At 38.4% G+C, this 14139-nt stretch overlaps 1 protein-coding gene across 2 annotated transcripts in view; it reads right to left on the reverse strand.

The window, feature by feature from the left end:
- CRY1 (cryptochrome circadian regulator 1) overlaps positions 1-14139 on the reverse strand; it is a 109413-nt gene that overhangs the window by 21207 nt on the left and 74067 nt on the right. For both annotated transcript variants that reach the window (XM_023195632.1, XM_023195546.1), the window contains exon 2: positions 12331-12439. In XM_023195632.1, coding sequence (XP_023051400.1) covers positions 12331-12439 — 109 coding nt within the window. The remainder of the gene's footprint in view (positions 1-12330; positions 12440-14139) is intronic.

Genomic DNA, 14139 nt, shown 5'->3' on the forward strand with positions numbered 1-14139 from the left:
TTTGGGTTTTCTTTTTCTTCTTATAAGAGTTCTAGTAAGTTATACTTTTCAAGAATTTTTTTCATTTCATCTCAGATGTATAATTTATTGGCATTATAGTGTTTACGATATTCTTTACTAAGCTTTTAAAGTTTGGAGAATCTCTAGTGAGGTCCTCTTTCTTATTGCTGATACAGGTAACTTGTATTTTCTTTCTTTTTTGTCTTAATCAGTATTGTTAAGAGTTTATCAATTTTATTAATGTTTTCAAAGAATGAGCTTTTGGCTTTGCTAACAGGAGACAAAAATCATATCAGCAATTTGAACATGAAAAATTTACAAGAGCAACTCATTTTATTGTGCTTTGCTTCATTGCACTTCTCAGATATTGTGCATTTTACAAATCAAAGGCTAATGGCAACCCTGCACTAACCAAGTCTATTGGTGCCATTTTCCCAACAGCATGTGCTCACCTGTGTCTCTGTGACACGTTTTATCAATTCTCACAGTATTTCAAACTTTTTCATTATTACATCTGCTATGATGACCTGTGATCTCTTCTCTTTTTTTTTTTTTAAGAGATGTGGTTTCACTATATCACCCAGGCTGGTCTTGAACTTCTGGCCTCAAGTGATCCTCCCATTTCAGCCTCCTGAGTAGCTGGCACTACAGGTACCACAGCCACTACACTCAGCTTTTATCAGAGATCTCTGATGTTACTATTGTAATTGTTTTGGGGTGCCATGAACTGCACCCATAAAAGAAGGTGAACTTAATTGATAAATGTAGTGTGTGGTCTGTCTGCTCCAACCAGCCTTTCCCCCATCTCTCTCTCCCTTTCCTCAGGTCCTTATTCCCTGAGACATAGCAATATTGAAATTAGGCCAATTAGTAACCCTACAGGGGCCTCTAAGTGTTCAAGTGAAACAAAGAGTCACACATCTCTCACTTTCAACCAAAAGCTAGAAATAAGCTTAGTGAGGATGGCATGTTGAAAGCTGAGACAGGCCAGGCTGGGCATGGTGGCTCACGCCTGTAATCCTAGCACTTTTGGAGGCCTAGGTGGGCGGATCACGAGGTCAGGAGTTCAGACCAGCCTGGCCAACATGGTAAAACCCTGTCTCTACTAAAACAAACAAACAAAAAACCCGGGCATGGTGGCTTGTGCCTGTAATCCCAACCTGGGATTACAGGTTGCAGTGAGCCAAGATTGAGCCATCGAACTCCAGCTTGGGCAACAGGGCAAGACTCTGTCTCAAACAAACAAACAAAAAAACGAGAAAGAAAGCTGAGACAGGCCAAAAGCTAGGCCATTTGCACCAAACAGTTAGCCAAGATGTCTACGCAAAGGTAAAGTTCTTGAAGGAAATTAAAAGTGCTACCTACTCCAATGAACACATGAATCATAAAAAAACAAAGCAGTCTTAATGGTGATATGGAGACAACTTTAGGGATCTGGATAGAATATCAAACCAGATACAATACTCCCTTAAAGCACAGCCTAATCCAGAGAAAGGCCCTAAGTCTCTTCGATTCTGTGAAGGCTGAGAGAAGTGAGGAAGCTGCAGAAGGCAAGTTGGAAGCTAGCAGAGGTTGGTTCATAAGGTTTAAGCAAAGAAGCTGTCTCCGTAACCTAAAAGTACAAAGTGAAGCAGCAAGTGCTGGGTGGAGAAGCTATAGCAAGTTATCCAGATCTATCTAATCTAAGATAATGAATTAAGGTGGCTATACTAAACTACAGATTTTCAGTGTTGATGAAGCAGCCTTCTATGGGAAGAAGATGTCATCTAGAACTTTCACAGCTAGAGAGAAAAAGTCAATGCCAGGTCAGGCGTGGTGGCTCATGCCTGTAATCCCAGCAGTTTGGGAAGCTGAGGCAGGCAGATGCTTGAGGTCAGGGGTTTGAGACTAGTCTGGCCAACATGGTGAAATCCTGTCTCTACTAAAAATACAAAAATTAGCCAGGCATGGTGGTGCACACCTGCAGTCCAAGCTACTCAGGAGGCTGAGACAGGAGAATCACTTGAGCCCAGGAGGCGAAGGCTGCAGTGAGTCAAGATTGTGCCACTGCACTGCAGCGTGAGTGACAGAGGAAGACTTCGTCTCAAAAATAAAAAAAGAAGAAAACGTCAACGCCTAACTTCAAAATTTCAAAGGACAGGCTGACTTTTTTGTGAGGGGCTAATGTAGCTGGTGATTTTATGTTGAAGCCAATTCTCCTTGCCCATTCTAAAACTCCTAGGGCCCTTGAGAATTATGCTAAATCTATTCTGCCTGTGCTCTTTAAATGGAACAAAGCCTAGATGACAGCACATGTGTTTACAGCATGGTTTATAAATATTTTAAGCTCTCCGTTGAGACCTACTGCTCAGAAAGAAAGACCCCTTTAAAAATATCACTGCTCACAGACAACGCACTTGGTCATCCAAAAGTTCCAATGGAGATGTATTAGGGAGATTAACATTGTTTTCATTCCTACCAATGTAACATCAGTTCTGCAGTCCATGGATCAAGGAGTAATTCTGACTTTCAAGTTTTATTAAGAAACACATTTTGTAAGGCTATAGCTGCCACAGACAGTGATTCTTTTGATGGTCTGAGCAAAGTAAATTGAAAACCTTTGGAAAGGATTCACCATTCTAGATGCAAATAAGAACATCTGTGATTCACGGGAGGAGGTTAAAATATCAACATTAACAGCAATTTGGAAGAAGCTGATTCCAGTCCTCATGGATGACTCTGAGGGTTTCAAGACTTCAGTGGAGGAAGGAACTACAAACGTGGTAGAAATAGCAATAGAACTAAAACTAGAAGTAGAGCCTGAGGATGTGACTGAATTACTGCAATCTTATGATAAAACTTGAATGGATGAGGAGCTGCTTTCTATGGATGAGCAAGAAAGTGGTTTCCTGAAATGGAATCTCCTCCTGGTGAAGATGCTGTGAACATCAACAAAATGATAACAAAGGATTTAGCATATTGCACAAATTTAGTTGATGAAGCAGTGGCAGGGTTTGAGAGCACTGACTCCAGTTTTCAAAGTTGTACTGTGAGTAAAATGCTATCAAACAACATTGCATGCTACAGAGAAATCTTTGGTGAAAGGAAGTCAGTTGATGTGGCAAACTTCATTACTGTCTTAAGAAATTGCAATAGCCACTCCAACCATCAGCAACCACTATGCTGATGAGCCAGTAGTCATCAGCAGTGAGGCAAGAACCTCCACCAGCAAAAGATTATGACTTGCTGAAGGCTTAAATGATCACCAGTAATTTTTAGCAACAAAATATCTTTAATTAAGATGTGTATTTTTTTAGTCATAATGCTACTGTACACAGAAAAGATGACAATATAGTATAAAGAAAACTTTTATATATATGTATGCACTGAAAAGCAAAAAAATTGTGACTTGCTTTATTGTGATGTTTGCTTTCTTGCAATATTTACTTCATTGTGGTAGTCTGGAACCAAACTTGTAACATCTGCCAGGTATGCCTGTATCAAGAATTGTAATTGTTAGCTACTAAAAGGTGGTCAACAATGACAAGGAATAAAACAGGAGATAAGGCTACACTTCAGGTAGTAGCCACTGGGCCACGTGTGGCTTCTGAGCACTGAAATGTGACTAGCTGGCACTAAGATGAGCTGGAAGTATAAAATACACACAAGATTTCAAAAACTTCATATATTTTTTAAAACTCCTTATATACAGAATATTTTAGATATACTGTGTTAAATAAATCATTAAAATTAATTTCACCTGTTTCTTTTTACTTTTTTAAAGTGGCTATTAGAAAATTTTAAATTTAACATGCTTTCTGTTAGATGGTACTGCTCTAAGGTGTTCAAAAGTACCAATTGCAGAAAGCAGCTGCCACCTCTATGGGGAGGGAAAATAAGCAAGGAATTAATTAAAAAACTTAACAAAAGCTCCCTTCCACTAAGTCACTGAGATTCACGGGTCATTGGATGGAGCGTGCTGCCACAGGAACACACAACCTTCCCTGTAAAGAAACTTACCAGAGGGCAATGACCAAAACTGTTTCATACCAATAACCTGCTGGTTGGCTGAGAAACTTCCTGGCAGGTATGGGCTAACTGGAGGCGATCTGTAGAAGCTGTCCACCAGGTGGCATAGAAACTTCTCAGCGGGTGTAAGTAGGCTTACACAAAAATTCACCAGAGGGTGTATGTAGGCTGCAGCTGGTTCAGAAGGGCTGCTGAGGTGAATGCTACTGACCCTCCTGCATACTCATCTGCTGGCCCAGGGAAAAAAAGCACAAGTATATCAAGAAGAAAAGTTCTCTCCTGCTGTGACCTTGCAGAGCACCACCAACAATGTCTTTTGATAAAGCTTAATATCTAGCCAGCTGGCAAAGGAGAAATGTTTACAGTGTCCAGCTCCAGTATCACACAGTAGGGCAAGGTGGGTTTGGCGCTAAGAAATAATAAACTAATTAATGCATACCGATTTTCTTATTGTTTTCTATTTCACTGATTCCCATTCCTCTTTATTTTTTGTTTTCTTTCTACTACCTACTATTGGTTTAAAGTGTTCTTTTTCTATCTTTAAGGTAGAAACTTAGTTCTTGATTTTTCCTTTTCTAATATAATATTGAAATATTATTTTAGAAAAAATATTAATTTTCCTCTAAGCACTGCTTTAGCTGAATTCTGTAAATTTTGATATACAGTCCTCCCTTTATCTGCAGGAAACTGGTTCCAGGACCCCCTGTGGATACCAAAATCATAGATGCTCAAGTACCTTATATAGAATGGTGTAGCATTAGGATATAACCTGGTGTGTCAATATACATATATATATTTTGTGTTTCTTTTTTTTTTTTTTTGAGACAGAGCCTTACTCTGTTGCGCAGGCTGGAGTGCAGTGGTGCAATCTCGGCTCACTGCAACCTCCGCCTCCTGGGTTCAAGCGATTCTCCTGCCTCAGCCTCCTGAGTAGCTGGGATTATGGGTGTGCACCATCATGCTTGGCTAATTTTTGTCTTTTTAGTAGAGATGGGGTTTCACCATGTTGGTCAGGCTGGTCTTGTGCTCCTGACCTTGTGATCCGCCAGCCTGGGCCTCCCAAAATGCTGGGATTACAGGCGTGAGCCACCATGCCCAGCCTTTTAGAGACTTCGTTTTCTCAATTCTCTAATGGGTTCAAACAAAATAAGAGAGAAAAAAAAAAACCTCTATAATTCTGTGTCATATTCACTTTCATCTCATTGTTAATATGGGAAACAATGATCTATTGTGAGTTTTTACATCTTAACCAGAGGTGGAAGTCCCTAGCTACTCTTCTTTTTTTTTTTTTTGAGACAGGGTCTTGCTCTGTTGCCCAGGCTGGAGTGCAGTGGCATGAATATGGCTCACTGCAGCATTAACCTCCTGGGTTGAAGTGATCCTCCCACCTCAGCCTCCTGAGGAGCCAGGACCACAGGCATGCACCACCACACCCAGCTGATTTTTAAAAATTTTGGTAGAAATGGGGTCTCAGCATGTTGTCCAGGCTTATCTCCTTGTAAGAGCAGGTTTTTATTTTAAGCAACACGTAGTTACCTTTAAATTTCAATACCTGGATTTAACAGTAAGACTGCAAATAGCACCAACATATTTTCATTTGAGTAACTGGATATTCACTTTGCAATTTTTTTTTGAGAGAGGGTCTTGCTCTGTCGTCCAGGCTGGATTAGAGTGGCATGATCTTGGCTCATTGCAGTCTCAACTTTGCAGGCTCAAGTGATTCTCCTACCTCAGCCACTGGAGAAGCTGGGAGTACAGGTGTATGCTACCATGCCCAGCTGATTTTTAGAATTTTCTGTAGAGACAGAGTCTCACTATGTTGCCCAGGCTGGTCTCAAACTCCTAGGCTCAAGCACTTGGCAATTTTAAGCACTAATATTTGTATCTATTTTTGTGTATTACAATTACCTGTTAATCAGAAAGGATAACATGAACAACTAAACAAATATAAAGTTCTTGGCTTGGCGTGGTGGCTCACACCTGTAATCTCAGCACTTTGGGAGGCCAAAGCAGGCAGACCACTTAAGGTCAGGAGTTCGAGACCAGCCTGGCCAACATGGTGAAACCTCATCTCTACTAAAAATACAAAAATTAGCTGGGCATGGTGGCACACTCCTGTAGTCCCAGTTACTCAGGAGGCTGAGGCATGAGAATCACTTGAACCCAGGAGGTGGAGGTTGTAGTGAGCTGAGATTGTGCCACTGCACTCTAGCCTGGGTGACAAAGTGAGACTTGGTTTCAAAAAACAAAAACAAAAACAAAACAAAACAAAACAAAAGAAATAGCATTCCCAATTAAAAAAAAAAGTCATAATTAGTTCTGAAGTCATAATTAATGTACTGTGAAAATAATTAAGAAATGTAAAATTTGATAGTAAAACTAAGTTGTAAATCACATATGTCCTAGGAGAAGGCATTTATTTTTAAATTGACAGTAAATTAAACAGTATAATTACATAAAAATGTTAAGCTACCTCACAAAATAACCCAAATACAAAGAAGTAAAACTCTAAAAATTTCCATCCATCCATCCATCATCCTTTCCTTCTGTTTCATAACTCTAGTCTTAGGGTCTAAACTACTATTTATATACTGGAGAGTCCTAAATTTAGTCCAGACTTCTCCCTGAGCACTAGACTTGAATGCCTTCTCAACATGTACACTAAGATGCTTAAAAGCCATCCCAAACTAAAAATTTATAAAATGAACTCCTTATTTTTCCCTTAAACTTGTTCCTCCATAGTCTTTGTTACTCCATTAAATGGGAATCCATCCTACCATGTGTCCAGGCTAAAAACCTAGAGTCATCCTTGACTCTCATATATCACATATAGGCAAACCTTATAGCCTCTACTTAAAAAATATATCCAAAACCCTACTACTTCTCAACACCTCTATAGCTACCCTGGTCCTGGTCATCATCATCTTATTCCTAAGTAACTGCCACGGCTTCCTAACTGATCTTTCTGCTTCTTCCTCTACAATACTTCCCAACCCCCTGTGTATTCTCCACAAACAGTCAGAGAAATTCTTTTAAATCATGAGTTAAATCATGTCACTCTTCTACTCAAAACTCTCCAGTGGTATCCACTTCAGTTCGAGTAAAGGTTGAAGTTCCTAACATGATTATAGAGCCCTATGATCTGGCTTCCAGCCACCTCTCTGACGCCATTTCTTCTTTTCACTCATTGCGCCCTAGACACTGGCCTTCTTGTTTTCCCTAAACAAATCATGTACATGTCTACTTCAAGGCCTTTGCTAACTGCTGTTTCCTCTGCCTTCCATGCTCCTTCCCCATGTTTAAGTTAGCTTAGTGGAATTATTAATTCTCAAAATTCTGTCAGGTAACTGGATAGTTCTTTTATTGGTTTCACTTGGATCTGCTCATGAGGCTGTAATTCACTGGCAGCCTGGCTGGGGCTGGAGTGCCTAAGATAGTCAAACTCACACATCTCAGACTTTGATGTTGGCTGTTGTTTGGTCCAATCTCTGTATGTGGCCTCCCAAAGTTTGATATTCTACCCCAGGCTTTCTTACATGATAGAAGGAGCATCCTAAGAGGGGAAAAGTAGAAGTTGAAAGGTCGCTTAAGGCCTAGGATTTAGCATTCACAATGACTTCTTTGACACTTGGTTAAAACAAGTTATAAGGGCAAGTCAGGTTAAAGGGGGTAGGGAAATAAACGCTACCTTGAAGGAAAGAGCTTCAAAATATTGTGGATATGATATACCACACCCCAGATGCATGGCTCACTCGTTTCATGTTTGTTCAAATGTCACCTTATCAGTGAGGCCTTCTATGATTCCATATAAAGTAACTAACTTTCCCTCACCTTGACATTTACTATCCCACATTTTACTCTTCTCTATAGCAAATATCACCACCTGACATTGCACGTTTACTATCTGTCTCCTTCCACTACAGTGTAAGCACCACGAAGATAGAAATATTTTGTTTGTGGCCGGGCACGGTGGCTCAAGCCTGTAATCCCAGCACTTTGGGAGGCCAAGACGGGCAGATCACGAGGTCAGGAGATCGAGACCATCCTGGCTAACACGGCAAAACCCCGTCTCTACTAAAAATACAAAAAATTAGCCGGGCGAGGTGGCGGGCGCCTGTGGTCCCAGCTACTCAGGAGGCTGAGGCGGGAGAATGGCTTGAACCCGGGAGACAGAGGTTGCAGTGAGCTGAGATCCGGCCACTGCACTCCAGCCTGGGCGACAGAGAAAGACTCCATCTCAAAAAAAAAAAAAAAAAAAAAAAAAAAAAAGAAATTTTTTGTTTGTTTCACTACTGTATCTCCAGTACCTCGGACACAGCCTTGTATATAGCAGGCACTCAATCAGTATCTGTTGAATACATTCTATCAATTATGTGTCATGAATTAATAAAGCAAGATCCAAAGTAACTTAAAAAAGCATAATATAAATTTTACTGTTGAAAAATGGTGGCTTTATATGTTCTTTTATTCTGTGATTTTGAACAAAACATTTTATAATGCTTCAGTATGGCCATCTATAGACTTTAGCCATGTGTCTCTGTTTCTTAGATATAATGAGGCCAGGCACAGTGGCTCATGCTTGTAATCCCAGCACTTTGGGAGGCCAAGGCGGGTGGAGACTCCTGGATCCTGAAGCCAGGAGTTTAAGACCAGCCTGGTCAACTGGTGAAACCCTTTCTCTGCTAAGAATACAAAAATTAGCAAGGTATGGTGGTGCATGTCTATAATCTTAGCTACTTGGGTGGCTGAGGCACAAGAAGGGCTTGAGCCTGGAAGGCAAAGGTTGCAGTGAGCCAAGACAGCACTACTGCACTCCAGCTGGGGCAACAGAGCGAGACTCTCTCAAAAAAAAAAATAAAAAACAGAAATAATTTTAAAAAAGAAACAGATATGAGAATGTTTTTTAAAAATCTAGATATTAATTATGCACCTAGTCTCTAAAACCAATAATTTACACTCCTTATTAGAAGTTTCTGCAGGGCCTAGAAAAAGTCACCTTGTTAGCCTATATTAAGTCCAAGTTTAACTTAGAAAAAAAACTAAGTAAAAAAACACCAGAAAAAATGATGATAGTTTATTAGACATATATGTGTTTACTTATGTGTGTATAAAAATGTTCTGACCCATTCCTGAATCTACTCCTTATAAACAGAATAAATTGAGTGAATGACACAGAAGAAAGATACATACTAGGGGAGATATCAGTACTGGAGCCACTGCCACAACTATCCCAATTAACTAAGGGCACTGTTATCAGGTCTAAACTAGCCTTACCTCCAATGTGGAAAACCAGATTAATTACCTATTAAAAATCCCACTACTTGCTGTACTAGAACCATATTAAGACCTGAGACACTAATTAAGTGACTCAGCTAGTTAATGACAGAAGAATCTTCTCCCTCAGAGAAACTTGGTTCTGATGGTTATGGTGAAGGTGGGGGATGATATGTTTTTAATTGTATATCCTTTCCGCCTTTTTTTTTAAATTTTTTTATTTTTTAAAAAAACACATGCATGTTGAACCTATAAGCAAAAAGTAAAAATCAAAACATTAATTCAATAAAAACGGAATTAATTCCCTCTATGGCTCTAGATATGGTAAATAAATCTAAAAGGAAGTTTTCATAAATGGCATTTTATACAGACTACTATATGCAGCTAAAGAAAAAATCAGAATAAAATAATAAGTACTATATGTATATGTATGTGTTCCATGTATTTGTATATTATGGCCCATGTGGAAACCCATTCCCCTCTGCCAAATTGATAAGATAGGACATCATTTAAATACAGAAGATAGTTTGGCCCAATAATGTGCTATTTTAGGCAGAAGAAATCTCAGAACAATGAACACCTGCTGGTTTGAAAAACGTTGGTTCAAAACAAGTAAATAAGAATTTTGTTATTTTAAAGCAACTAGGGCTAGGTGCTATGGCTCATGCCTGTAATCCCAGCACTTTAGGAGGTTGAGGGAGGATTGCCTGAGGCTAGAAGATTGAGACTAGCCTGGGCAACACAGCAAGACTACCAAAAAAAAAAAAAAAAAATTAGCCAAGTATGGTGGTATACAACTGCAGTCTTAGCTATTCAATTCTGTAGTCCTAGGATCACTTGAGCCCAGGAGTTTGAGGCTGCGATGAGCTACGATGGCACCACTGCACTATAAGTGGGGCAACAGAGCAAAACTCTGTCTCCCTGGCCCCAAACAAAAAAAGACAACTCCACTTAGGATTCATTTTATTTATACCAAACAGATTTAGAGATAGGGTTGAAACAATTATCCACACACACTCTTACACTCATGAGTTGCTGATAAATTATTATCATTGCTTCTGATATGCTTTCTTGTTAGAACTCTCCCAAATACCTAGGTTAAATTCTAACTCGATGTATTACAGTTGTGAACACTCTTTAATGAATGTAAATTTTCACTAACATTAAATGTGTCTTTCATACAAGCAAAAAAAAAAAAAAAAAAAAAAAAGAAGGGCTAAGTAATGTTAATTTGATTCCCAGCACTGGGGATTGATCTTCTCATTCACAGAAAGGAGTTTTCTCTTCTACATTAAGAGATACAAATAGAAACATTCCTATTTCAAAATCTGATGAATCAAATGCTTCAAGAAAAAGCAGATACACATTTATGAAGTCTAATAGTAGTTGATATGGTTTGGGATCTATGTCCTCACCCAAATCTCAAGTTGAATTATAATCCCCAATGCTGGAAGTGGGGCCTGGTGTGAGGTGACTGGATCATGGCGGCAGATTTTCCCCCTCGGTGCTCTGACTGTGAGTGAGTGCTTGCAAGATCTGTTTTTTTTTTTAAAGTGTGGCACCTCCCCACTCCTTCTCTCTTCCTCCTGCGCTGGCCATGTGAAGTTCTCACTTCCCCTTCACCTTCCACCATGACTGTTAAGTTTCCTGAGGCATTCCCAGAGGCCACTATGCTTCCTGTACAGCCTGCAGAATCGTGAGCCAATTAAATCTCTTTTCTTTATAAATTATCCAGTCTCAGATATTTCTTTGCAGCAATGTGAGAATGGACTAATACAGTAATAAACAGGAAGGGATGAATATAAAAAGGGCAATGAGGAAACTCAGTTTCTGGTCTGGGCATTTCCATGAGCTAGTTGTATGATTTTGGGCAACTCATTTACTTTCTAGGCCTAATTTTTTTCATTTGGAAAAATGGGAAGAAATAAGACTAGGGATCTTAAACATTTTTAAAGATTTGTAAGCTCCTACTAAGTTTTTTAAAAAGCACTACAGTGCCAGGCGCGGTGGCTCACATCTGTTATCCCAGCACTTTGGGAGGTCAAGGCAGGTGGATCACCTGAGGTCAGGAGTTTGAGAGCAGCCTGATCAACATGGTGAAACCCTGTCTGTACTAAAAGTACAAAATTAGCCAGGCATGGTGGCATGCGCTGGCAATCCCAGCTACTCAGGAGGCTGAGGCAGAAGAATCACTTGAACCCAGGGGGCAGACGTTGCAGCGAGCCGAGATCGCACCACTGCACTCTAGCCTGGGCAATAAGAGCGAGATTCCATCTCAAAAAAAGAAAAAAAAAAAAAGCACTACAAATTCTGTATTATTGGTAAAATGTCCATTGTTACAACCCTTTGACCCAGAAAGTCTTCTAAGAATTATCTCGCAAATGTACTGGCCCATGTGAGCAAAGATGCATGAACGTGGATAAGTATGTTCAGTGGCATTTGTATTAACAAAAGGCCTATAGAGAAAACAATTAAACGTTCAGTAGAAAGCTAGTTTAAAAAATTATAGCCATCTACAAAATGGAATACTATGAAGTCATCTGAAAGACTGAGGAAATGAGATGGAACAACTTCCAAAACGTATGGTTATGTGAATAAAGCATGGCAGAGAATGGCGTGTATAGTGTCTCATTTCAACTTTTAACAAAGGGGATAGTAACACAGACACAAACACATGGATGTGTGTGTGTGTGTGTAATATGCACACACACACAAAAATTCTTTTTTATGCAAAGAATATTTCTAATTGGATACACAAGAAACTGGAATTGGATACATAAGAAACTGGTAGTAGTTGTTGCTTCTGGGAGGGGAACTAGCAGTTTAAGGTAGAAGAAAGATTGAACTTTTCATTGTAAACTATTTTCCCACTGTCTGATTTTTACCACGTATAGCTTTTTCCTTAAATAAAGAAAAAAAAAACCCACAAAATTTTTACTTGAAAATACTTATATTCGCTACACCTTAAATTAGCCAAAAAACCTTATTTACCAAATATGTAATATTCTCCGAGAAAATATTGTTTTATGCAAATATTTTTCAAATTACCTTGAAAAGCCTGGGAAACACATCTGCTGGTTGTCCACGAATCACAAACAGACGGGAGTTTAATTTTCGTAGATTGGCATCAAGATCCTCAAGACACTGAAGCAAAAATCTAGAGAGAAGAAAATATTATTTAAATTATTAAAAATATATATTTAGAAGATATAAATTATTACAAAATCATGTTATTCTAAAAGTTGAAATGCCAACCTATCATCTTATTACCTCTTGATATATAAATTACTTTTTCCAAAAACCATACTAATATATATTTTTAAATTACAGCACAAATTACCTAGTATTTTAATGAAATACTGAATAAAATCACTAATTTTCATTAAGTAAAAGTGACTATTAGCAAAAATTTAATTTGTGAACATAAAAATATATAAAGTATCAAAGCAATTAAAGAAATTGGTTTCATTATTTAAACTTGATGAAATACTTTCTACATGAAAATGGCTATTCATATAGAAAGAAAAACTTGAAAAATCTAGAATATCTTCTACTGGGGGGAAAATACCAGAAACATCCTATGTAATGAATAAGCAAGTGGGTAAGAATATCATGGTAAAAAGGAATCTGAGGGGACAAAAAAAAAGAATATGAGTACTTTTTTGTAATATTGTAATCATTTAAGAGATTGAAATCATAATGCCCATTTTCAAGTTTCTAATTTATTAAAAAAAGAAACTAATAATAAGTAGATGCCAAATTAGGTGGTTATTAATTCTCTGAGTATAGAAAATGCCAGATTAACTTCTAAAAATAAGAAAAGGTTTCATGGAGTTGGGGTGGAGATTATAGCTTTTTTCAATGAAGTAAGTAGTAACAAGGCTTACACATGACAGATATCTACGAAAATTCTGGGACAGTACCAGGAGACTGCTTACTGTGCATCTTCTGTTGTGAAGAAATGGAATATTCCCCAAGAGCAAATTTAAAAGAGGCATCACCCATGGAAGGTCCAATCTTATTATTTGACTCATGTTAATTTTCATCTAGATTCTGTTCTTTTCAGCTGGACATATCTTATTTCCTATTTTGCTTCTTTTATGTTCTTGATCTTAAGGTTAAGTATTTGTCTTTTCCACAGGCCACGTGGTCTTTCAGAATAGTGATTATGTCTTACTTGTGAAGAGGAGTGATTAAGAAGCAGGGAAATGCATATTCTATAAGTGCACTATCTAATATGGTAACCAAAAGCCACATGTAGCCATTTAAATTTAAGTTAGTTAAATTTAAAAATCAGTTCCTTAGTCACACTTGCTGCATTTTAAGTCCTCAACAGCCACATGTATCGCTGGTGGCTACCATACTCAACAGTATAGCTACAGAACATTTCCATCATTGCAGAAAGTTCTACTGGACAGATTATTGTTCTAAAAAGTTGCTTGGTCTAGATCATTTTGTTCTCTTTATTGATTCCGATCCCATCGTTTCACCAAATAAGTCTTGTTGATTTTTTACAACTGTAGTTATTAGTGACATAAGTACACTAATCAGGTCTGACACTTCTTCCTCTTTAGGAGCACAGCTTGAAGAGTCACAGTGCTATATTTTTATGAGGATGTTAAAGACATCCCACCATTACACCTTAAGAAGTCTCATGAGTTTCCAAGTAGGAAGCAATCCTTTCTATCCCCACATTTATATTTTATCACATCCCTTTTCTGCCTTGGTTTGCAGTCACCTCCCTAACACCTGATCCCCACCTTAACCCACCACTACCAATGTACAAATACTTCAGGGGAGAAGACTGTTGTTGTTAGATGGATAGTGATATAAAAGCATCGGAGTTTAATAAAATTA

This window comes from Piliocolobus tephrosceles, chromosome 10 (genome assembly GCF_002776525.5).
Source record: "Piliocolobus tephrosceles isolate RC106 chromosome 10, ASM277652v3, whole genome shotgun sequence".
Lineage (NCBI taxonomy): Eukaryota > Metazoa > Chordata > Mammalia > Primates > Cercopithecidae > Piliocolobus > Piliocolobus tephrosceles.